This window comes from Euprymna scolopes, chromosome 27, assembly GCF_053919585.1.
Source record: "Euprymna scolopes isolate OS-2025 chromosome 27, ASM5391958v1, whole genome shotgun sequence".
NCBI classification, from domain to species: Eukaryota; Metazoa; Mollusca; class Cephalopoda; order Sepiida; family Sepiolidae; genus Euprymna; species Euprymna scolopes.
Genome location: NC_136508.1, coordinates 69,138,290 through 69,166,079, shown reverse-complemented (window position 1 = coordinate 69,166,079; position 27,790 = coordinate 69,138,290). Strand labels below are relative to the sequence as shown.

At 36.3% G+C, this 27,790-nt stretch overlaps 1 protein-coding gene across 5 annotated transcripts in view; it reads left to right on the top strand.

The window, feature by feature from the left end:
• The window catches only part of LOC145248900 (putative thiopurine S-methyltransferase), a 113,257-nt gene that overhangs the window by 24,384 nt on the left and 61,083 nt on the right, over positions 1-27,790 (top strand). Inside the window, exons 1-2 of one of the 5 annotated variants that reach the window (XM_080110674.1) lie at positions 7,914-8,064; positions 12,490-12,579. Coding sequence is in view for 1 of the 5 variants with exons in the window: in XM_080110673.1 (XP_079966799.1) it covers positions 25,081-25,135 (55 nt within the window). In the remaining 4 variants the exon portion in view is untranslated. Of the gene's footprint in view, positions 1-7,913; positions 8,065-12,489; positions 12,580-13,204; positions 13,468-14,805; positions 14,994-24,911; positions 25,136-27,790 lie in introns of those variants that run through there. The other 4 variants (XM_080110673.1, XM_080110675.1, XM_080110677.1 and 1 more) reach the window with 4 other exon arrangements.

Genomic DNA, 27,790 nt, shown 5'->3' with positions numbered 1-27,790 from the left:
GCTGGAAAAATGGTGGGATCTTTCTATTGATCCAGTAGATATCTCATTGCTGATGCAATTCTCTATCTATATAAGAGCCAAGTACATCCAAGGATGGAATACTGTTGCCACATCTGGGCAGGAGCTGCTAGAAAGAACTTGTCCTGCCTTGATAGAGTTCAAAATAGACTTTGTAGCCTCGTAGATGTCCTTTTCTCTTCCCTACAACCTCTATCTCACAGAAGAGATGTTGCGAGCTTGTCTCTGATGTATCGTTATTTTCATGGAGAGTGTTTGACTGACCTTCACTCTATGGTCCCCCCTCACCAAACTTTCACTAGAAACACTCATCTAGCTGAAAACACTATCAATAATTCCCCCCACTCGTTATCTGTGCCTAAACCTAAACGTAGATTCCATGAACAAAGCTTCTTTCTTAGAACTGCACGCCTGTGGAATTGTCTTCCGTTTTTCTGCTTTCCGGTTGAGTACAATATGGTTGTCTTCAAGTCTAATGTAAATAAGTTCTTGATGAGCCGTTCCATATGAGTTAACAAATTTGCTGAATTTTCATTACTAATGATTACTGTATTTTCCAATTTCTACTGTACACTCTTTAACCCTTATCCTTGAGTGGCCTCTTGGCCTTGATAATGTGGTGATGCCTGTGTAAAAAATTAAAAAATACGAAAATATACTAAAATATAATAATATTTGTAAATACAAAAACATTTGTAAATACGAAAATGTACTAAAATATAATAATATTTGTAAATACGAAAACATTTGTGAATACGAAAATATACTAAAATATAATAATATTTGTAAATACGAAAATATTTGTAAATACAAAAATATACTAAAATATAATAATATTTGTAAATACGAAAATATACTAAAATATAATAATATTTGTAAATACGAAAATATTTGTAAATACAAAAATATACTAAAATATAATAATATTTGTAAATACGAAAATGTACTAAAATATAATAATATTTGTAAATACGAAAATATTTGTAAATACAAGAATATACTAAAATATAATAATATTTGTAAATACGAAAATATACTAAAATATAATAATATTTGTAAATACGAAATCATTTGTAAATACGAAAATGTACTAACATCACAAATAGAAACAACTGATGTACAAGTATAAGCTAAAGTCTGAAAATAATGTTTTTCATATTCATTTTACCAAATATCTTATTAAAGAAAAACCTTTGCCCTGCTCAGGGGCTTCATGGCATCCTGAAGTTAAGGAAACCCTGTTTTAGATCATGATACGAAAACACATACAGCAAAAACACGATAAATTCTTTGTAAATGTATACCTTACACGCTTCAATCTAAAACACTTAAGATAAACTGAGAAATCACTAGATAAAAGTAATTAATGAGGTTCAAAATTGATGGATCAGGTTGTGAATGTATTCGTGAAAATAATTGAGTAGCAAATGAGAAGTCAGATAAGCAGAGATAAAACGCAGTTTATCATTATGCTTGGGTAAAATCCAGCTGATACTATATTGATCACAAGACAAATGTAAGATAAATGCCTAAGAATAACATCCTGTATTTTGCTTTTGTCGATTTCAAGATAACTTTTAATAGAGTGTTAGGAGATGTTGTCTGTTTGGCTTTTGCGTAAACTATGATAAGACGAGTGGTTGGTGAAGCTTGTTCAAACAATATGCAAACAAATATTGTTATTGTTGGAAAAAAATGCATTCGAAATGACAATGGAGTGTTAGCAACAAATGAACAAGATGGATACTTGGAAATGACAGCATGAAAAATTGTTGGATGCTGACTTTTCATGAAACCGTGAAGATGTAAAATATTGCTAAAGCAATATTTTTCCAGTAATAAAAATTGAGAAAGAAATGGTACAGGAAGCTCTGAGTAAAATGAAGTAAGGTAATGTTGGAGGGCCCTCAAGCATTGTTGCAGAATTTTTTTTTTTTTTACGAAAGGGTTACCACGTATCAAGTCTCGGAGGTTACTTGAGGATAAGGGTTAATGGCAAGCAAACGATACAAGAACTTTCATAGAAGCTTATTAGACTGGTGGAAATTACTCTTTTCCAATCCAATATACATAGTCAAGAAGGAGGCTGAGTAAGCCAAGTTTCCAGAATAACTATGACAGCATGACTAAAAGAATGAAGTATTTATATAGGTAAAAGAGTAATCTGCTCCTGATAACAGGAAGCGCTCATGAAGTTATCCCCCTTGATAACAGGAAGTATCCTAAAAGTGATCTCCCCTGATAGCTAAATATGAGGAGATATGTGAGCAGCTATTAGCTTATTGTGTTGAATTTAGAAACGAACTAGGACATATTTTCCAACAGTATTAAGGATAGCTGAATAGATTGTAAAGACAAATATTGCTATTATTGGTGAAAAATGCATTCGAAATGACAATGGCGTGTTTGCAACAAATGAACAAGATGGATGCTTGAAAAGGCCACCATGAGAAATTGTTGGATGCTGTGTTTTCATGGAACAGTGAAAATCTAGAAATTGCTGAAGTATTACTTGGTCCAACTAAAAGAATTGAGAAATAAATAGTAAGGGAAACTGTGAATAAGATGAAAAAGATAAGCCTTGGGCATCCTTAGACGTTTTAACAGAAATGTTAAAGGTTGTGGGTGAAACAGGTATTGAAATAATCAGACTTGACAAATCATATCATAAAAATAAAGATTATCCTAAAAACAACAAGTGAAGCATGCATGATCCCCGTGAGTGCACAGTGAACGAGGCATAAAAAATGACTAAGTTCAATATTTGCTCCCACCCCATTTAGCCCTAAAAGTCCTCAGGGGACGTCAAATCCTGGTGAAAATGAACAAACGGTGAAGTTTTAGGCCTTAATATATGTAAATTTGAGTTCTGTACCATGCAAAAAAAGAAATGGCTGTCCATCATTTGACCCCCCTCCCATTTAGCCCCAAAAGTCCCCAAGGCTTTAACATATTTAAATTTGAGTTCAGCACCATGCAAAACTGCTAAATAGACATACATAGAAAATTTGGGACAAATATGGTAAAATAGTCCCAAAAATGAAGTTCTTTTTTTTATTAGCCCTAAAAGAGCCCCTGGGGCACACTCAAGAGTTATCGTGAAGTATAGACAAACAAAATTATATAGAAATCAGTTAGTTACAACTTTTTCAGAAAGTTTTATAAAAATCCAAGTCATCAATTTTTTTTAATAAGTACAAAAGTGTCAATTTTAGCCATTTTAACCCGAAAGGCACCCCCTTTTTTTTTTTCCGGAAAATCCGTTCTGTTACTTTTTTATTCATATCATGTTTAATGTTTGTGCAAAATTTCAAAAAATTCCAAGGTGTAGTTATTGAATAAAGTGCGGACAGACGAACAGACAAATGGATGAAGGTGAATTTACAGGTCCATCCTCATTTTGTTGAGGGACTAAAAAAAAATAGCTTAATGCAATTGTGAATTGTTACATGAGTAAAGGGGGGAGCACTAGATAGAAGTAATTATATAGGCTTAAAATTGATGGATAAGATTGAAAGTAGTTGAAAGAATAAATGAGCAACAAATAAAAAGTCAGATAAGAATGGATGAAATGTAGTTTGGGTTAAAGTACCACTGGTACAATATTTATTCTTAACAAATAGAAGACAAGTATCTTTGGTAAGAAGAAAAGCTTTTATTTTGTCTTTATGGGTCTGGGAAAAGCTTTTGATAGAGATCATGTTAACTAGTATGAATCAAGTACATGTCAGGACGACCTGGTGGTGAACGCAGACACACCCAGTGTATCTGATGTGATTGAGCGAAAGTTCAGAGATCAGCTCCCTAGACAAAACACGTTAGAAGCAGGTGTCGGTTTATTGGATAGAAGTTGCGTCACATGTTCAACAAAGAGTTTTCTAAGGCAGTTTTGCAATGAAGAAGCAGATGATCCAGTCGACACACAGTGTAGGGATCTAAGTGAATCTCTTTGAGACTGTCCATTCATCAACCAATTTTTAATTAAGTAAGTGACATTAAGTAAGAAGAAATTAATTTTAGCTTATCTTTTATGAGGAAGAACTTTTTGGTCTCTCTCCTTTGTGAACGAATCTCTCTCCCCAATAAAACCTTGAAAACCGCTAACAAGTTTCCTTGCGTGAGTTTTATTTGCATTGAGTTAAACAGTCGATCACAGATCACAGCTACTAGACAATGCAAAACCCCCAAAAAAACGGTCGCATGGAAAAAGCGACGACCAAGAATGAAGACCAGACCAGACACGTGTGTAAAAAAAAGATACTTTTATTAATTGATTGCGTTTCTTGATCTCTCACCAGCGATAACACACAGATGCAGAATATATCTACCGGACATACAATTTTTCTCTTATAGTTGTTTCATGGATTTTTTTTTTTTAATTATATACTTACAACGTATAACTGCGGTGACAAAAAAAAATGTGGTTACGACAGCAACTATAGTGAGATTAGTTCATTACGTTAAATGAATGGTATATCTTTACAATATATTATTACTTATATGATTACATGATAAAATTTTGAATTTAATTATTTTATGTTGTAATATTAATATTTCCATTATACAAAACAACGATATGCTTGTATATTATCTATATTTATATCTGCTGTATGAATTAATATGTAACTACTGCATATTGTTTTTTATTATATATATATATATATATATATATATATATATATATATATATATATATATAGTCTTTGAAGTTTTTAACCTTTAAAACTATACAAAAAATATTTTTTATCATTCGTTAGAAAACCATCTAGTCAGTAAGTTATTTAATCACCTGCAATCACTGCATCAACTCACTCTCGAATTTACTATAATACCAATAATTTATTTTTCAAGGGATCATCAGTTGTTTACCATGAAACACTGTTTCGGGTGTATATATATATATATATATATATATATATATATATATATATATAGGCGTCAAAAAGAAAGTCTGCACTTGTAATTTTTGCAAGAACTGCAAATTTAAGCTAAATTTAATGTAACTGCTTAAACAAACAAATATACCTCATTTGATTGCCCTTTTATTCTTCAATAATTTTACCTGGTAATATTTGACTTTTAATTGAAATATTTTAGTGTTCACGTCAATTGGAAAAATAAATTCAAATTGAGGCGGCAAAAAGAAAGTCCGCACAATGGGAAATTGTAATTTAAATGTAACTTTAGGACATTAAGGCAACACAAAACAACAGGAACCCAATGAACTGGTAAATATTTAGTAGCATAGCCCTTCTTTTGGGAATTTCTTTAATTAGACTGCAGCACCCTTTTCTTTAATTTTTGTCCAAAGTTCTTCCAAATTTGAAATGTTATCATTGATGTAGCGCCATACATTTTCGATAGGATTGAGGTCTGGAGATTCTTGCCATTGCCAGCTGTGTGAATGGGAGCATTATCCTGCATGAAGATGAGATTATCATCCAAATTCCGACCAAGGTAGGGTAGAAAATGCTCAGTCAACATATTAATGAGATGAGGATTGGTTATATGGAACATTATTCATCTGACTACTGTTCTCATCTTGAGTGTGATATAACCTCCGACCTTCTTCAGGTGTATCTTGTCAAACTCGGGAATGTTTCTGTCGAACTCGGGAATTTGGACGGAATTTCGAGTGGTACCCTTTATTTACTTCACGGGGGTAGCATGCTCTTGTTCCGTCAGCCATAACTGGATAGAGGTTCTAAGTAATTTGCAAATGTATATTTCAGTCGTCCACACTGAGGATTGAACCTTCAACCTTCAGGAGAATATCACTTTTACAATTGATTTTTCCCAGTACTCTAACCACTGCGCCATGGGTCCTTGCGGACAATTCTAGTACGGACTTTAGGAGCCTTAAACCTACTTTTTATTTCTAGTTGTAAATATCACCATTTATTACTAATTATTCCTATATATTAATGTATATCTATCTCTATACTTATTACTTGTATATATTAATGTTTTTACTTATTACTTGTATATATTAATGTTTTTACTTATTACTTGTATATATTAATGTTTCTTTTTTGTCGATTGGGAACTTTAAAAACCTGTGGACTCTAACCGGATACACGTCTCGATAAAATATATATATATATATATATATATATATATATATATATATATACGCACACACACATACACACACACACATACGCACATATATATGTGTACATATATATATGTGTATGTGTGTGTGTGTATATATATGTGTACATATATATATATATATACACACACATACACACACACACACATACATACACATATAGATGTGTGTATGTGTGTGTGTGTATGTATGTATATATATATATATATATTTTTTTTATCGAGACGTGTATCCGGTTAGAGTCCACAGGTTTTTAAAGTTCCCAATCGACAGTCTTGTTATTGTTATTATTATTATTGATATTGTTGGTGTTATTAATATTATCAATATTATAGAAATTATTATTATTAGGATTGTTAGTGGGATTAACATTATTAGTTTTGGTATAATAACAGTCATAATATATGATATCCAGGTGTGTGCATATGTGTTTGAGGGTCGGTGGATTGAGATAACTGCGTATGTGAGTATAAATATAAACATGTTATTACTGTATGTGAGCATTATGTATCTATGTATGTGTATGTGCGTATATATGTGTATATATACACTGGTGTATCAAAGTGTGGGTGTTTATACGTGCTTTTATATATATGTATGCATGATGAGGTTGATAACTTCCGGGGGTTTATGTTTATTTTTATTTTTGTATTTTTTATCTTTCACTTTTTATTTTTATTTGTTTATTTATTTATTTATTTGTTCAATTATTTTTTATTCTATTTATTTATTTAATTAATTTATTTTAATTTTAATTTTATCCTTGTGTGTCGTTATAGTTATTGTCTGTTTTCAGTGCGTATGTGTGAGTAAAATACAGCGAACAGTGTATATCAACTCCTGAGTATAGATATAAACGTATGTTTGCTTCTAGTGTGTGTGTGTGTGTGTGTGTGTGTGTGTGTGTGTGTGTGTGTGTGTGTGTGTGTGTGTGTGTGTGCGTGTGTGTGTGCGTGTGCGCGTGTGTGTGTGTGTGTGGATTGAAAGACACCGGTCAGTACTCAATAGCCACCAGGAATGTTTTTATTTTACTGACTGCGAGACAAAAATACAAAATTCTCAAGTACCTTATGCCGTGAAAACCAAAAGATGGGATAGATAAACTAAAAAAGGGAATATCAAAAAAAAAAAAAAAAAAGGAAATAAAAAAGAAGATGTTTATTATCTTCAAAGACCTCACTTATCCTCTCCCGGTCATAACCCCCACCCATGTTACATTCTACCTTTGTAAACGAAATAAGAAAATGTTTTTGTTTGAAATATCAGTTATCGACGATAATTCTTGGCCTGAAGGCGTAATCCCCCAACGCGAGTGATTACAGAAACATGTATGCACATATGTAGCCATCAATGTTTGTATAAATAAATTTTATATATATATATATAATTTATTATAATATATATATATATAATTTAATTATTACATTATATATATATATATAATTTAAAACAAAAAAGTAGTGTTTTTTTTAGAAATCTACCTGTAAAGTCCGAAGTTTAAAACTTTTTTTAAAAAAAAAACATTGTTTGTTTTTTTGTTTTGTTTTTAATGAAACCTTTGTCCTTGCTCCTTTAATTGAAAAAAAATTAGGGCTTGAATTACATTTATCGAGGAGTTATACGCTTGGAAAGACGGGGTGGAATTATTCACTATTTTTCACGAAATTTCTGACACACCTAGTGTCACGCTCATACATGAATTCCATAGCTAATATAACATACTGAACCAACGGGTCACGGGTAGTCTATTAGATAATAAAAAAATAGACATTAGAAATTAGTACTCTCGGCGAAGAGATACGATATCAGAATGAAACAGAATTGCTGATAAGCTGTGACCTCCTACATGTTTTTTATTGCTGCTGCAATAAAAACAAAATCAGCAAGTAGCTGAGTTGTCGTTCAAAGGAAAAGTTATCTATAAAACTAAAGTGAGTTTTTGTTAATTTGTTTGTTTGCTTGTTTTTGTTTTTGTTTTTGTTTTTTGTTTTTCGAAATATTTCACTTTTTTCGAAATATTTCGCTTTTGTTTTTGTTTCGTTTTTTGTTTTTTTTTGCTAGAATATTTCACTTCTTTTTTTTCAAAAGATTTCACTTTTTTTCTTCAAATATATATATTTTTCGAAATAATTACTTTTTTTTTTTTTTTTTCAAAATAATTTCCTTTATTCTTGGAGGATGGTACAAAAAGTTGTAGACCTGCAAAATATATCAATAAATATGACTTTTACTGATGCAGTTTTTCAAAATATTACACATTTTTCCTCAAAATATTTCACATTTTTTCCAAAATATTTCACCTTTTTCCCAAAATATTTCACTTTTTTCCAAAATATTTCACTTTTTTCCAAAATATTTCACTTTTTTTCAAAATATTTCACCTTTTTTTTTTCAAAATATTTCACTTTTTTCCAAAATATTTCACCTTTTTTTTCAAAATATTTCACCTTTTTTTTTCAAAATATTTCACTTTTTTTCCAAAATGTTTCACTTTTTTTTTCAAAATATTTCACTTTTTTTTTCAAAATATTTCACTTTTTTTCCAAAATATTTCACTTTTTTTTCAAAATATTTCACCTTTTTTTTCAAAATATTTCACTTTTTTTTTTCAGAATATTTCACTTTTCTTTCTTTCTTTTTTTTCCAAATACTTTACTTTTTTCTTAGGGGAGGGCACAAAACGCTGTAGACGTTCTGCAAAACACGTCAACAATCACGACTTTTGCCGATGCAGTACTTTTCCTATTCTTTAAAAAATGTACCAACTTTATTCCCTCCCCTAGAAATAGGGATACCAAGATAAAGACATTGCAGTAATCATTACTATTGTCAACATTAATTATTTTCAAGGAAATATCGTGGGGAAATCTGTTACAAACAATTTGTTTTGTGTATCATTTGCATTATACAAACTACTGTTCTCATTTTGATTGTTATTTTCACAATGTTTCGGTCCATGTAAACTCCGACCTTCTTTCGGTGTATTTTATCGAACTCGGAAATTTTTCTATCAATTTCAGGAGTCTTTCTGTCAAACGCGGATTCTGCACGGAATTGCGTACGACACCCTTTATCTAATCCGCAGGAGGGTAGCATGTTCTCGTTTCGTCAATCATGACTGGGTAGAAGTTTTAAGTAATTCGCAATTGTATTTCAAGTATCGCCAGCACTGAGGACTGAAGCTTCAACCTACAGAAGAGTGTAACATGACAACTGAATTTTTTACCAAGTACTTTATCCACTACGGCACGGGTCCTTGCGAGCAATTCTGGTATGAATTCCCGAGTTCAGCAGAAAAATTTCTGAGTTTAACGAGATACACCTAAAGAAGGCCGGATAGTACATTGGTCCAAACGTTGTGTTAAAATAACACTCAAAATGAAAACAGTAGTCCGAAGAATGCGATAAATAATCAATCCTCATCTTCAAAATGATCAAAACCTAATTTATTTTGTTTTATGTACATATTTTTCAGCACTAGTGCAGTTTAACATCCACTAGTAAATTAATTGTTTTCATTTTTAGAGAGATCTGTCTACGCATCGTAAGAGTTAACGATTTCCCTCTCGTCACGTTAAGAATGGCTTTCTAAATTTCCTTGTAAATGTTGAATTGCACAAGTGGCCATTTGTAACATATTTCCGTGGCAGGTATGCATTTTAGGTCGCAAAATTGCCTCTAACCTTTGCACAACGAAAAGGGGCAAAAATTTAGTTACACAACCTATATAAACGTAAATTAGTTTCATTTTCTTTTATATATCAATACGTGGTTAAAATTTAAATTGATGACGAACGTGTATCTGTTTTTAAACACTTGCAAAAGTGTTTTTTTTTTTTCATCATTTTTCAATAGTTTTATCATTTAGGCATTAAAAACATAATTTATTCTATTTTCCCCCTTTGTTTTCAAAAAGAATTTCAATTTCATTTGTTTTTGATTTTTCTGGAGTTTTTTATCATTTCATTTTTAAGAAAAATTTCAATTTCATTTGGGGTTTTTTTCTGTTTCTTATCCTTTCTTTATTCGCATTATTTATTTATTTCTTAACATTTTATTTGTTCTTAAGTTTTATTTTTTGCCATCAAAATTAATATTACCCCTAAGCAGTGTATATGGAATTCCTTTTTTGAGTAAAGGGACTATTAGAAATTAGGAACCCGTGATTTCTGGAAAATCTGCAACGGGGGAGTAAATAATGGGCGATCAACAATTTCCCCTCTATCAAACAATCATGAGGTTGTTTGCACGGCAACCGAAAAGGCTAACATGCTTGCCAGCGGGTTTGCCTCAAACTCCACATTGGACCCGGTAAACCACTCCCTCCCTGACTTTCCTTTGCGGACAGACGCCACACTAAGTGACCTAAAAATCACCCCTTCTTCTCGTGCGCATGGTATCATAAAAAAAATAGACACCTCGAAGGCATGTGGACTCGATTTCATCCCGGCGGTGCTATTAAAAAATGGTCCACGAGGTTGCTCCAGTTCTCTCCAAACTTTACAACAAATGCCTTAAAGAATCTTGCATTTCTGACTGCTATAATTTTCGTAAGTGTTACCAAAGGTTACTTTTTAATCATTGCTTTTGGAAACAATAGCAACGGCCTTTTATCTCGTCAATAAAATTTGGACTAAATTAATTTACTTTCCGGGTCTAGTTTTCATTCACTACTATTTTATTTGCTCCACTTTTATTGTTTTTGCTTTTTCATTTTTTTTTTAAATCTATTCTTCTCTACTCTATCTATATTAATAAAATGATAACGACTTTCTCCCTTACAAAACAACGTTATATCTTCGAAAACGCGAACGCCACATACAAATGCAATATACTCTCACGAGCTGCCTACACCTGGTGCATGTTTTCCGGATGTTACCATTCGCTTTTATCCACTATCGTATCTTCCTCTATTAGTTCCGGCAAAATTCACTCTCCCAAACAATTCATCAATAGAGGTTGTAGCACAATAATTACGCCCTAATAATTTTCTCCCCTCACATTTTCATCATACTCTAGGGCAAATTTTTCATAGTAATACCTTTCTTTCAACTGCGAGTATTATTTGGTTTTCTACATCCACGTTTTTCTCTTTTTATTATACCTGATTCTTTTTTTCAACATATGAATCACCATTTATCAAGGCTGAGAGGTCACTTGAGGATAAGGAGTAATGAATGTGCAGTAGTCAATGGGACAATATCGTAGTAAGCGTTAGTAGTGGAAATTTGGTAAATTGGATTACTTAAGGGGACGGCTCGTTAAGAATTTGTTTACATTGAACTTGAATACGACTAAATTGTAGTCAACTGGAAAGAAGGCAAACAGAAGAGAGTTCCACCGGCGTGCAGTTCTAAGAAAGAAGCTTTGTTCATGGGATCTACATTTAAGTTTAGGCACAGATATAGAGTGGGGAAAATTGTTGATAGTGGTTTCAATTAGACAAGTGTATTTCGTGAAAGTTTGTCGGAGGGTGAACCTTAGTTTGGAGCTTAGACGAGCACTTGCCAAGAAAATAACGATAAAGCCGAGACAGGCTCGTAATCTCTTCTGTGGGAAAGAGGTTGCAGGGAAGAGAAAAAAGCATCCCCCACTAAGCTACGAAGTTAATTTTGAACTCTGTCAAGCCAGGATAAGGTATTTCTAGCAGCTCCTGCCCAGATGTAGCAACAGTACTCCATCCTTGGCCGTACCTGGCTTTTATATAGGTAGAAAATTGTATCAGGGCTGAGATATCTCCTGGAGCGCCAAAGCGTCCCACCATCTTTCCAGCGACCTTGGCAACGAATTTGATGTACGTGTTTCATTTCAGATCAGGAGTAAAGGTTAAGCCTAGAAGCTTGTCAAAACATGGAGCCTCCCCAAGACGAGAGCCATTCGTTTCAATTGATGCAGATGAGGATCAGAGCGTTGATGATGTAAAGATAGAAGCTTGATTTTAGATGCATTAAAAGTAACCAGCCACCTTTCCCCCATTGTACCATATGCTCAAGATCAGAGGAGAGAGAATCAGAGAGAACTTTGTCATTTACGGCCTTTGATGTATTGCCACAGATGGTAGTGTCGTCAGCATTTCTTTCTGGTGGGTTCATAAGAGTAGTGGTTGATGGGCAGAAATCAGAAGTTCATAGTATTAATGCTGGAGTCCCTCAGGGATCCATCTTAGGACAAACTCTCTTCCTGATCTATATCAATGATCTTTTAAATCATTTGGTTCTCAACGAAACTAATAATCGGCCTCATTCTAACCGTTTTTGTTGCTGTTGTTGTTGTTGTTGTTGTTGTTGTTTTTTCTAGCGATTTCATTGATTTATTTTTTTTCTTTCCGTTAATGAATTATTCTTTCGCTCTTTCAGTTTCTTATCAACAGTCAGGCATCGGCACCATCAGCATACGCGTTCCGCTCCAAATATATCCGTTCGGGGTTGAATACAGTCGTTAATGAGGCAAGTGTCGCATTTTACTTTTTCTTTTTTTTTTTTTTTTCAATACAAAATTCATTCAACTCTGTACTCCCAGTCAAAGGTAATTACAATTTTTTTTTTTTTTTTTTTTTTTTTTGCTGAGTACCGTTGTATTTTGACGATATTGCAAACATTACAGCATTCTTCCGTTATTCACTAGCATGACGTTGTTTTTGTTTGTTTGTTTGTTTATTTAAGGGGGGGGGTCATTTTTCTCTCTTCCTAATCATAACGCATAAATATAATATACTCTCAGTATATTGAATTATTTTCTAATTACAACTGTTTTTGATATATGTCTGACAATCGCATATCTCTATCCTCTCAGCAAAAGGTAATTATAATTCGTTTTTCCTGAGTACCGCCGTAATTCTACTTGACCGCAAACATTACAGTAGGCACGACCAAAGAGTGAACCAAAAATCAAGTTGTTTTTTGTTTTTGTTTTTTAAACGAATTAAAATCTATTAAAATCCATTATTCTTGAGCAACATTTTTTCAGAAAGATAAAAGCCAGAATTTTATCATATGAAAAGCAGAATAACATAAAACTTTTCTTCTACTATTTTTAATAGAATTAAAAACGGAAAATTGTTCAAAACTACACTATGAAGTGGTGAAGATTGAGAGGCGACCTCATTTTGGCCTATAACCTCCTCCTTGGCCATTACGGCATCTCTCGAGATCTTTTCACTTCGGCGCCCGAACATGGACTGTAAAGAGACGACCTGAAGCTATTTCATCGGAAATTTCGGATAAACCGAAGAAAATCCGCATTTTCCATTAGCATATCGCTTCCATGGAATAGACTGGCGTTTGAGGTTGTCACCGCACCTTCTACAACGGATCAGTTCAAGACGAAAAGTGCAGGTGATGATCAACTGTATTTCTGATCATCTAAATTGACAGCCTCCTTTCTTCCCTCTTTTTGCACCCCCTCTCTCTCTCTCTCTCTCTCTCTCTCTCTCTCTCCTCCCAAATCCTTCTTAACGGCGACGAAACACGTAATATTTTAATTTGTGCCGAATAAATTGAATTGAATTGAATTGTTCAAGTTTACGTTTAACGTTTATTTAAAGTTAATATATTACAAAATACATACAATGGAGAAAGAGTTTAAGCAATAGTTAGAAAGTTAGTGACCGTTAGTGACTAATTGGTTAAAGGTACAGAATGACAACCATGCGAACATTTTCATCAAACTCACACCTACTCTTGTGATGAACCTCTTGGAAAAGAGGTAAATAAATAACAAATAAAATGGAAGTTTTTTTGTGTGTGTGAAATATAACTCAATCCCAAAAATGACCATGTGTTTTGTGTGATAAAAAAAATAAAGCCTCGATGAGATAGACATTAATTTAATCAGCTTTAGTACACGAATCTATATAATTATAAACTCAAATAATCTTGTAACGAAGTATGTAACCCACTCTCCGGTTTACGACATCCGGTTGCGCATGCGCGCATGATCTGCACACTGAAATATTAACGTTATTATTTCGAAATTATTATTTAACATGGGAAGAGTGGGGTTTATAATAACTTAAACGTAATACAGAAATGAACGATATAAAAAAAAAGCAGACAGTATTAACAATTGTTTATTTGGATAATTTAAACGCGAAGAAAAAAAAACAATTAGGACGCTGAAATATTAACGTTATTATTTTGAAATTATTATTTAACATGGGAAGAGTGGGGTTTAAAATAAACAAAAAACAAAAGAACAATTGGGATGTTGAAATATTAACGTTATTATTTCGAAATTATTATTTAACAAGCAGATATATCAATATTTGAATTTAACTTTAATAAGTATTATGGTCTTGTTCACCTATAAGTATAGCCAACCACTTATAATTCAGTAACTGTAAATTTCTTTTTCAAAAATAATTAATTATAATAAACAGAACGACTCAAAGAAATCTATCTATATTCTTTTTTCATTTTAATATACTTTCAGAGAGATGTTTCTGTTATGTCAAAAAAAACTATTTTCTTTAGTTCACAAGTGTCACGCTCATATATGAATTAATTGAAAAAAAAATTAGGGCTTGAATTACATTTTTCGAAGAGTTATACGCTTGGAAAGACGGGGTGGAATTATTCACTATTTTTCACGAAATTTCTGACACACCTAGTGTCACGCTCATACATGAATTCCATAGCTAATATAACATACTGAACCAACGGGTCACGGGTAGTCTAGTAGATAATAAAAATAGACATTAGAAATTAGTACTCTCGGAGAAGAGATACGATATCAGAATGAAACAGAATTGCTGATAAGCTGTGACTGTGACCTCCTGCATTTTGTTTTTATTGCTGCTGCAATAAAAATCAGCAAGTAGCTGAGTTGTCCTTCAAAGGAAAAAGTGACCTATAAAACTAAAGTGAGTTTTTTTCTTCGTTTGTTTGTTTTTTGTTTTTTTTTTTTCGACATATTTCACTTTTTTCGAAATATTTCGCTTTTGTTTTTTTTGTTTGTTTGTTTTTTTTTTCCAAATATTTCCCTTTAAACAAAAAATAAATATTTCACTTTTTTTTTTTAATATTTCACTCTCTTTTTCTTCAAATATATATTTTTTCTAAATAATTACTTTATTTATTCATTTTTTTTTTTTTTTAATAATTTAATTTGGGGGGGGGAGATGGTACAAAAAGTTGTAGACGTTCTGCAAAATATGTCAATATCTATGACTTTTGCTGATGCAGTTTTTAAAAATATTTCACATTTTTTCCTCAATATATATTTCACTTCTTTTTTCCAAAATATTTCATCTTTTTTCCAAAATATTCCACCTTTTTTTCAAGAAATTTACCTGTAAAGTTCGAAGTTTAAAACTTTTTTTTAAACCACGTTGTTTGTTTTTTCGTTTTTTTTTTTTTTTTAATGAATCAAATACTTCAAAATCTCCTTTAAAAAAGTTTCGTTATTTTCTTTAATTAACAAGTTTATTTAAGTTTTGTTTTTGATTAATTACCATCGTTTCAAACAAGTTTATTTAATTTCTGTAGTGGCCTGAATCGTTACATTGTAACATTTTACTTTTGTTTTGTGTAATACGTTAATTAATAAGTTTATTTTGTCCCTATTTCCTATTCACAATGCCTCCCCACGGGACAGAGTTAGACACCAGGGTCGGTTTTTAATGTGGAGAAAAGGAACAAAAATAAACATTGTCTCAGTCGTGAAGGATTTCTCCTCCACTGACAGAGAACAAGAAATTGAAGTGCGGCATCTGAACAACAGATACTACACTTTGATCTTGTTTATATATTTTATTGCTTTTAAAATTTTGAAAATACAATTAAGTAAAAAACAAAAGATTTTTAAACAACAAAATTAGGCACAAGCCCCCCCCCTACACTTTGATCTTGTCCCAAAGACAAGATAAAGTAAATGTTGTTACTTAACATTGTTATATTTTAAGTTCGTTGAGTAACTTTTTTCCTTTTTTTTTTTCTTTTTTTTAAATTTCCGGGACTAATTTCAACTTCACCCGGCACTTGCAGGTGTAGTATTCGTGTAATCATATTTTTTTTATTTTATTTGTTTTTTTTTTCGACTGATCATTTCAGCGTACCAAATTATATCTTAGAAAATTCGCTTATTTTTGCTATGTTTATGCTGGTTATCTCCCTTAGATTTAATGATCCGTTGACATAAGCGCCAAAATGTTTATACATTTTGAGTGTCGGCATTCATTTTGCTCGTATCTAGCATATTTGCACCCATAAATAAAGAAGGGGTAATCGTAGGCAAAAATATACAGATAGAAATATCGATTACGAAAAAAAAGTACACTATTATAAAGTTCATTCTTCACTTAATCGGTGAAAAATCCTATTGATTGCATAATTGTTTTTGTTTTGTTTGTTTGTTTGTTTTTATTTTTCTTGGCTTAAACTGAGAAAACACACTTCGCTCGGAAAGGAAATTTTTTTTTTTTTTTTTTTTTTAGAAAGAAAGGAATCTATGTACTTTAATCAATCTCAGTACGTTACATTATTTTTATTATTATTGCTAATTGGGAATATTTTAAAGTAATTATTTGGTCAACGTGTGAGAGGCATAACACGCCTATATATTTCTTTTCTATTTCAATTTTTTTTTTTTTTTTTTTTTTTGCAATTTTTCATCGGATTATTATCGATTCGACACTAACCTACATCCGCGAGAAATAATAATTAAAAAATATGATAATTAAAAAAAATAATAATTAAAAAAATGATAATTAAAAAAATAATAATTAAAAAAATATATATCAATATTTTAAGGGGGTGCTCACTCAACTCAAAATCGATCCTCCATTTTGGAGCCAGTCGGCGCTTGAAGGCTACACTAACCCTGTTCACCTGTTCTTTCAAAAAAATAAGAAAAAAGTTATTTCCCCTCCTCACATTTTCACACATTTCTTGGTATTTGTACAGTTTAATCAAGACATTAAAAAAAATGAAAATATTGAAAAAAAAAAAAAAGATTATATTGTACTGAAGATGAAGATCTCAAAAAAAAATCACTTAATTTGATCGAGTAGTTTTTTTTTGTTCGTTTTGTTTTGTATTTTTTTGTTGTTGTTTTTTTTTTTTTTACAGCGGAAAAACACGTTTTTATGAGAGCGCGTTGAAGTCAGCCATCTTAGAATTTTTTAACACGCCACGGGGAGATAACTCAGTTTAAAGCGCCGACACTCCCTCCCCCATTTTTAATGCTAGCTTTTCTTCCTAAAAATCGAACCTTTTGTTTGGTATCATAACAAATTGTTTTTTTCGCTGTAAAAAAAAAAAAAAAAAAAAAAAAAAAAAAAAACTTGATGAAATTTGCTGGGGGAGTCACCACTTTGTGGGGAAACCCCAACAAAAATATGAAAATAAAAGGTTGTCACAAATGGCATTAAGACAAAGGCGAATTTTAAAAGCTCAACATGACTTTTTTATTTAACAATATTGTAGAGGCCAGAAAGGAGTTATCGCCCTTTCGCTCAGACTTGGCATAAGTGGAGTTATCCCCCTTATAAAAGAAGAGGCGAATCGCCATTATGTTTTTACCCTCATCGACGGCGACACGCTGTCGGATTGGGAAACCAGCTTGCTTAACGCAAACTGTACATGGCGCTACGAACATATTGTCACTTTAAAACGTGAAATACTTATATCGCAGCATTGGACTAAATATCGTTACACTATGGAACAAGAAAACGTTCTCTTATTACGTCAACTAGTCGAGTTACAAAAAGAAAACATCGAATTACGGAAGGACATCTTACATGGACGAGCGAACACGTCGCAAACAAAAAGAATGCAGCGACCTTCTATAGGTCTGGACTCAACAGATAGCGAATGGGCACTCTTTTTAGACACCTGGTCACGGTACAAGGAGATGTGCAGGCTCGAAAATCCAGCTGTAATTCGAAACGAACTGCGAGAAGCATGCACACCGGAAACGAACAGGTTACTTTTTGAGCTCATTGGACCAGAACGACTCAACAATGCGGCAGAAGAGTTCCTACTTTGCCAAATACGACTGGTGGCCGTTCGAGGCTTACACAAGGAAGTCCACCGGCAAACGTGTCACTCCATGAAGCAAAATGAGGGTGAGTCACTGAGTCAGTGACCCATTTTTTATCGAGGTTACGTGGCCAGGCGAAATTTTGTGAATTTAGTATTCAGTGTCCGAACGAACCCACTTGCCGGCAGCAGGTTAATTACTCAGACGATATGGTTGCCGGGCAAATGATGGCAGGGTTAAGAAATATCGAACACCAGAGAAGGGTACTGGCAGAGGCAGCTACACTTCCTACCTTGGATCTAAAGTTTTCACGGTTGGTTTGCCTGGAGGCAACAGACGAAGCAACTCCACACTTTTCCGATACCACACAACCTCTCACGATATCTGGGGTACAAAAGTCGAATCAAGTACAACAAATGCATGAGGCAAAGGCCCTGTCGAACCCACGGGACACCAAACCTTGCAACGGTTGCGGAAAAACATCACACCGAGGTGGATCGATGAACCGGAAAGATTGCCCAGCAGTGGGACTCAAGTGCCACTTTTGTGGAATAGTAGGGCACATTAAAAAGGTGTGCCGGAAAATTAATAGATCCAAAACGGAGGCTATAAAAAGCGGGGAGTCGTTCATGTTTTGCACCACGGATAAAACCCCTACTCACAGACACAATGAGAGACAACCGGCGAACATTCCTCACCTTGAGTGGAATGGGAAACAGTTCCAGGTGGGCGCCCCAGAACCGCCCCCCTCAGTTACAGCAGAGGTAACTGTAATGAACAAGTGCCATGCGACCTTTGGAAGGGTGCCAAAGAAGCCGATGAAAGTGAGCACCCACGCCATCCAAGCCTTCGCGGACACAGGAGCCCAAACTTGCTCTGTTGGCCCCGAGATTCAAGGACTCCTCGGGTACCCAAATGGGTACTTGGTTCCAACTACTCATCGGATAAGGGGTATAACAAATAGCCAGTTACACATCAAGGGGGTCCTGTTTTTACATATTAAGGTGGGATCAAGAGAAACACGACAGGCAGTGTATGTGTCTGACAACACATCCGGGCTCTACTTATCACAAACGGCACTTAAGGAGCTGAAATTATTGCCATCCAATTTTCCTACATCATTATCGCAAAGCAGCTCAGCGGAAACAGAAGAGACGGCCCCTTGCGGGTGTCCGCGCAGAACACCGGCTCCGAAGAAACCAGCAGCAATCCCATTGGAACCAACCGACATTAACAGAGAAAAATTGGAGCAATGGCTAAAGGAACATTTCAAGGCCAGCGCATTCAATACCTGTCCACACCAACCACTCCAAGTAATGAAGGGTAAACCCTTAGAAATAAAATTCCTCCCAGATGCGACACCGACGGCAGTCCACACACCAATACCTGTCCCCCATCATTGGAAGGAAAAGGTGAAACAAGATATAGACCGTGACGTGGCACTGGGGATAATCGAACCCGTACCGGTAGGCACACCAACTACTTGGTGCTCGAGAATGGTGGTCACACCAAAAAAGGATGGATCCCCAAGGCGGACGGTGGACTTACAAAAGTTGAACGAGGCGACCATGAGGGAGACGCACCACACTTCGTCCCCATTCAATCAGGTCTCGGTAATACCTGCACATACCAGGAAGACTGTACTCGATGCGTGGAACGGTTACCACAGTTTACCGCTGTCTCCAGCTGCACGAAACGCCACCACGTTCATCACTGAATGGGGTTGATACAGGTACTGTCGAGCCCCTCAAGGATTCCATGGATCAGGAGATGGCTACACCCGTCGGTTTGACGATATCACCATGGACATGGCTCGAAAAACTCGGTGTATAGATGACAGTCTCCTGTGGGACAACTCAATGGAATCCTCATTCTGGCACACAATTGAATATATAAACCACTGCGCCGATAGAGGGATTGTGTTTAACCCAGACAAGTTTCACTTTGCTGACATGGAAGTGGAGTTTGCAGGGTTTCAAGTAACAGCGAACGGGGTCAAACCCACAAGAAGAATGACTGAAGCCATCCTGAGCTTCCCCACCCCGACAAATATTACTGGGGTTAGGTCCTGGTTCGGACTCGTAAACCAAGTCTCCTATGCATTCTCACAAGCCGAAGTTATGGCCCCATTCCGAGAGTTGCTGAAAACAAAGGACAGGAAATTTTATTGGGATGAGACACTGGAACAGGTATTCCAAGAGTCGAAAAAAATAATAGTGGAAAGAATTGAAAAAGGCATCGAAACGTTCGAAATGAACAGAGCAACAGGACTCGCGACAGACTACAGCAAAACAGGGATATCGTATTTTCTGTTTCAAAAGCATTGCAGATGTGAGGGGGAATTAAACATGAGTTGTGGGGATGGCCATTGGAAACTCATCCTGGCGGGATCCCGTTTTACCAACGACGCGGAATCACGATATGCACCAGTGGAAGGTGAAGCCTTGGCTCTGATCTATGGGTTGGAATCATGCCGCATGTTCATACTCGGATGCCCAGACTTAGTGATTACAGTGGATCACTTACCGCTCGTAAAGATATTTTCAGACCGAGCCCTGGAGAATATAAAAAACCCACGCCTGTTAAACTTCAAGGAAAAGTCACTCATGTATAAATTCAAGATAAAACATCGACCGGGGAAACTCAACTTGGCCCCTGACTGTGCATCGCGGTACCCAGCGGGCACTCCACCAAGAGACCAGGACCAATCCATTGACACCGCAGTCAAAGCCGCCCTAACATCGATGTATGAGAATGATACTACGTTAAGAGCCATCACATGGGGAAGGATTGTGGCTGCGGCAGCCACAGACGAAGAATGCAGGACTTTGAAAGAGCTGATTCAAAATGGCTTCCCCCAGTCACGTAACAATATCCCAACCGTAGTTCGAGTCTTCTGGCCTATGCGTGAGGAATTATATTGCCTGGAAGGAGTGATCATCAAGGGGAACAAAATCCTAATACCTCGACAACTCCGCGCAGAGATATTGGAATCTCTTCATTCCGCTCATCAGGGTGTGAACGGAATGCTGGCGAATGCGAGACAACGACTATTCTGGCCAGGGTTGGATGCTAACATCAGGCAAACAAGAGCCCAGTGCCGCACGTGCAATGAAATCGCACCGTCTCAGCCCAGGGAACCCTTGATGTCCCCAGCAGACCCGGAATTTCCATTCCAACAAGTGGTGGTTGACTTCGTCCAGATGCAGGGTAGACACTTTATGGTATACGCAGACAGGTATACGGGATGGGTTGAAGTGGCCCTAATGACGTCGGGAAGAGCCAAGAAGGTGTGCGATACCTTGAGGACTTGGTTCTGTACCTACGGCGTACCGGAAGAGATTTCGTCGGATGGTGGACCACCATTTGAATCCCAGGAATACGACTCCTTTTTGAGGAATTGGGGCATACGAAAACGTACCTCATCAGCGCATTATGCCCAAGGCAATGGCCGCGCAGAGTTAGCCGTCAAAACCGCGAGACGTATACTGGCGGACAATACGGACAGTTACGGACGCCTGTGCCATGATCGGGCAGCCCGAGCACTACTGACCCATAGGGACACGCCTGTCCAGGATCTGGACATGTCCCCGGCCATGATGCTGTATGGTCGGGTCATTAAAGACCACCTTCCTGTCCTGCGGGACAAATACCAGGTTCGAAAACAGTGGACAGAAATAGGCAAACTAAGGGAAGTAGCAATGGCCAAAAGACATATGAGGAACGAGCAGTATTACAACCAACAGTCGCCCACTCCGGGAACTCCAGGTAGGAGATTACGTCCAGATCCAGAACCAGGACGGGAACCACCCACGTCGATGGACAAAGACAGGGAGAATCGTGGAGACCCAGGGGTACCGATAGTACCAAGTCCGGGTCGATGGAAGCAATCGAGTGACATTGCGCAACCGTCGGTTTCTCCGTAGAATACACCCGGTAGTGGATGGCCCTCGTAACATCAGACAAGAAATCCCGAACCCACCTATAAATGTGGAGACCCCACAGGAACAACCTCCGGAGGAGGCAATGGAGGTGGAACAACACGCCGACACGGAATCCCCAAGCGAGCATGAGGAAGAAATGGAAGTGGAAGATACCACGGGAGGAAATACCCAAAAATACAGTCGTCCTCCGTTAAGGGAACCGTCAAGTCGGAGGACGAGAGCCCCAAGGGGTTTGTCGCCGCAAATGCGGGGGAAGTCGCACGGGTATTTCTCCACATAAAGGATGACCACAACAACTTGCTTTTGTGGTCACGAGGGGGAGGGGCATGTAGAGGCCAGAAAGGAGTTATCGCCCTTTCGCTCAGACTTGGCATAAGTGGAGTTATCCCCCTTATAAAAGAAGAGGCGAATCGCCATTATGTTTTTACTCTCATCGACGGCGACACGCTGTCGGATTGGGAAACCAGCTTGCTTAACACAAACTGTACAAATATAAGAAAGGCGAATGATGAGGGATAAAGCTAAAATGTTCAGGAAAGGAATATTTTGGTAATAAAGTTAATGTTTGTAAATTCTTGTATTGGTCGCTAGGACTCTACGTATGTCTGTACGAGCCTTTTTCAAGCCTCACACAAAAACACACATTCACATTTCAAGCTATGTCATATACATACGCGCACACAAACATACGCGCCCACGTCCACACGTGTACACATATTCACATTCGCGTACATACACTCACATTCACGTGTATAGACACACACGCTAACGCGCACACGAACGCACACATGGACGACGTCACTTCCGCTTTCTAAGGAAAAATACACATGCGCAAATAACCACCGGAAACGAGTATAAAACCAAGAGACAAGCTGTTTCTAACCTCTTTAGGACCAACTATCGACCAGATAGGTTGTGCTAACCAGCCGGCTCCCTTTCGGGAGGCACACGCTTGCGCGCGTCACGCCCACTTACTACTATGTATGGGGCACGAGCTAACAGGCCGTATGTACACATTCACACTCTTTCTCTCTCTATCTACTACTGGTCCCTGAGAACACCTTCGTGTAGCTGACTACTAACTGATGTCAACTCTCATATCCTCTTTGTCTACACGCTGGACTAGCATTCTCATTTCCACTACAACACTTATTTCTCTTCCCACGCGCGAACAAACGATAGTAGATGAACACACATTTCCTATCCTTCTACAACACCAACCCTGCAACGAACATTGGTTACACTCGCGCGGGCATGAACACATGTTATAACTAAAACGTTCATTCTTTCAACAGCAAATAAACGACGTTTATCTTATCCATCAATTGAGTCTTTGTTTCCTTCAATTCCATTCGTTTCATTATTTTCTTGTGGCAAGCTAGGGTATTATATACTCTGGTCCGTTACAAGTCTGATAGGTTTCGTGAAGAGTTCGTTGATAGAGAGGAAATTATTCCATGTATTTAAAGATAGAATTGACTCATTGCCGGCCGGCTGACAGATACGATAGTTCCGTATTCGTGTGCGCGCGTGTTCATAGCTAGTAGTTGCTGGAGCAAAGGGAATCTGGTTAAAAGAGAAAGAAAAATGCAAGGATTTCAGTGCGTTGCCGTGCCCTTATGAGCGTGATAAAGAATGTTCGTTTCAGGGTACCGCACGTGGAAACAAATAGTAGTAGGGAGAGAAGTTTGTTTTGTACTCATGTTATGCCTGCGGGCCAAAGCCCCCCGGCGATGTTTGCTGTTGAGCAGACCAGCTAGAAAGGGGTGAATGGTTTCCGGTTTTGCCTTTTATAAACTCTGTCACGTGATAGAGAGCTGGCTTGTGATTGGACAAGCCAGGCGGAAATGAATTTCTAATCTCGATGTTGTGAGATGTAACTCTGCTTGTTAGTAAAGGCTGTCGGCTGCTAAGTTTTTACGATTGGTGAAAATTGCGTGTGTGTAAACCACGGATGTACGCGGAACCAAAATGTTCCTTGTACAATGACTTAATACTTGTAGCGAGTCGCTACAAATTAAGTGAAATTTTTTTTCGGAGAACTTCGTTCCAAAACAGATACGTACAATATAAACATTTTCAATATTTTCATTTTTTTTAATGTCCTAATTAAACTGTACAAGTACCTATTTCTTATAAGTTCTGGTGATGCGGAACAATAAGCGACTCAGATTTTTAAAAAATCACATTGTACTTAATTTTTTTTTTTTTTTTGCATAAAATAACAAATAAATTTTTATTGTTTTGGAATTGTTTTTTTAGTATTATTAAATCGTAAAAGTGCATTAGAGTACCATTCGTGCTGGAATAATGTTATTATTTAAAAAGCCATTCTTAACATAGGGAGAGGAGGGTATTTTGTAACTAATCTGTACTTTCACCTAACAATTTAATAATAAAAAAACAGATATAGTAAAGCTTTAATTTAACTTGAAAATACTATTTTAAAAATACCACGGTAACATAAGCGTGTAGAACTGAGCTGAGTCACTCCTAAAAGCCAAGAAATAGGATGAAAATAATACCATCTCACAAAAATAATAGTTTCTTAGCTTTTCTCTTTCTTTCCTTGTTGCTTAAAAACTAGCAGGGGTCAAGTCGAAAAGTAGGTCATGACCGAGTCAATTGCCAACCTGCATGTTAAAAGACTTTTCCTCGCCTCTCTCTCATACTCCTATACTGTTTCTTTCTCTCTCTCTTTCTCTTTAACCAAGCCCCAGCCAGCATGACAGGCAAGTAGTGAGTACACGTTTAGCCACCGAACTAACAAGATGCACGTTGTCAGCCAACCTTATTAACAAGAGGTGTACTCTCTCCAACATGTAAAAAAGCAAATAAAGTTCTTTCTTTTTAAGGTTAACATTGGTATTACTTTTATCATTCCAACTGCCACTAATAAAGATAAGTGCCAGCCATTGTTACAATGGTGACCCCTACAAAAGAACAATGCAACCTGATAAGAAAAGAACAAATATTACCCAGAATAAAAGGAAATGAAAAACAACTGTTGGAGAATTCAAGAAAATGCAAGTAATTTTTCAACTTCACGTCGCAAACGTTAAAAAAAGGAACCTTCGACGTAAGTAAAATAAAAATTTTCCTCCTTTCTTCATCTAAATATATATATATAATATATATATATTTATACAGATACACGTATGTATTTACACACACACATTAAAAAAATTTTTTTTAAAAAAACAGAAGACGCCTGCTTGCAACAAATTAATATATAATACCCTAACCCCCCTTCTCAGAAGGCCGGGCCGCATCGTTTGCTATCCTGGTTCACTGGAGCATACTTGTGATGTACTTCTGGCCGTGTTCATCGCTCCCAGCCCACAGGACCATAGATGCAACCCAGCAGGGCTACATTCTTATTTGTCTAGTGGTGGACCCCTCAAGGGTGATCAGACTCTCACTGGTCACTGGAAAATATCTTCTGCTGCTCAGGGCACGCGAAATGTGCATGACCCTAAGTCTGTGTGGCAACATTGTCGATTTTGGCCGTCATTCTGGCTTCATGCTGGATCCAGTCTGTCTCCTTCATCATCTGGTATCAGGGGATATCTGAAACAAACTGTATCTTCATTCAGGCTGGCAAGCGAGAAACAAGGAAAAACTCTGGGACATTTTTATATAACGAAACAAATTAATTATTCATAAATCGTTTTACACTTGTTTAGTCGAGTTCTTTTAGTCAAGCTTCATGATGCAGGTTGAATAACTAGTTCCTCTAATTAATTTCCCAGCTAAAAAGAGCTTTTCAACTTAGCTCATATGAGGTTTCGCCCCCCCCCCCCAGGCGGGGTGAGAGCGATGTGGACGCCTCGAATGTCAGTCAGTAAAAAAAAAACTAAGGACCCTATTCTAAAAAAGACAATCGTTTTTATCAAATCAGAAATTCCTCCCTCCACCTTTTTGGAGTTATTCTTCTCTTTTCCATTCTCTTATTCTTTTCCATTCTCTTATTCTTTTTCTCCTTTCGTGAACTCATTATTTTATTCTTTTCATTTTCTCTTTCTTTTCTCTCTTCTTCGTCTTTCATGACCATATCTCTCCCCAGGTTCAATTTATCCATTTATCCGTCCAACCAACCCATCACTGGCTTGTGATCTGGCAGTTAAACACAACAGGTGGACCCAAACGACAACACCTCCCAGACCCCAGAGCAGACCTCCTGAACCCAAGTCATTGTACCTTTCAACAGAACATTGTTTCTTTAATAATTTGAATTATTGTTCTAACCTAAACCAGGAAACGACCCTGTATTGTTTTTTCTGCCAACTCGAGAATCTCATTATCATGTTTATTTATTTCTTTCTTTCCCATCGAGATATTTTATTTCTTCTGGACATTTTTGCCTCTTCTTATCGCTACATAAATACAAAATGGAAATTAAAACCCTTAAAGAACAATTATTATCTATTATTTTCTTCTTTTCTTGATAAAGTCCTAGAGACATTTTTCTTTTTTTCTTGATCAAATATCACACCCCTCTCCTACCTTCTCTTCCTCTATTTGTAAAGCAAGATCATCTGGTGTCGTCAGGGATCTCGTCATAAATATAAAAACTCCAGAATTCATGGAAACGGCATTGAATGGCTAGTTTTCCATTCTGGAAGCACAATTCCACTTACGCAACATAACAGCTTCAACAACGAAATTCTTCACAGCGATATCCTCTCTGCCTGCAGAAGTGGTAGAAAAACTACCAATACACACTTCAGAGGCCAAGAACTATGAAGAACAAAAATGTTCATTAATTGAAACACACGAAAGAAAGAAAAAACGGAATTGCTTAACAAATTAATGTCAACCACCACCATTATAGGCCGTCTTTCCACATACTTACAAGAGATGCTATCAATAGCAAAAGAATAGGTATCGGCAAAGAAATTGTAATTCACAAATTTCTACAGCCCCTACCAGTCACAATTTCCCTCATCATAGCCTCGCAAAAAGAATTAAACCCATCTCAACTTGGAAAACTTGCCGATGAACTCATGCCCTTGCTTAACAATATCAATGTGACAGCGTTTACCGCACAGAAAACAGATAAAAACAAAAGCAACGTTCATATACCAATGAATATTAAGCCCTACTTTCCTGAACAAAAAACAAAAATATGTAGAGCACAGCTATACTTTGCCGAACAAGCTACAACTTGCAAACCCTGGTGTAAATGACTGAAGAAACAGAACATAAAAATATTACCAAACTCGCATCCACCCATGCCAACACCAACTGACTCGGAAAACTAGTAGCACGAACCATGTCCGTCCCCTTGAGTTCGCCACTACTACAGATCAATGCACGATTAGGGACAACATTAATAAAATTCATAGTAGATAGTAGATACCGATGCGAGTATCTCAATAATTAAAACGACGTCACGTTAAAACCAACATCAGTATCACTCACGACTGCTAATGGCGACAGAATAAAATGCCACGGCCAAGCACACCTGGAAATTGGAATACCAAGTTTGAGAAGGTCATTTTCCCGGACATTTGTGGTCACAGATATCACCAATCCCTTCCTCGGACTTGACTTCTTAAATAAATTTGGCCTTACAATTGACTGCAAAAACAGAACAATTTACGACCCAGTTACAACGACTAATAAGAAATTAATGTTAAACACGACAGCTCCAGTAAACGTGGTTATAAACAAAGTAGAACTACCCAAATTCAATCAAACCAGCCTAGATAAATACCCAGAAATTATTTCT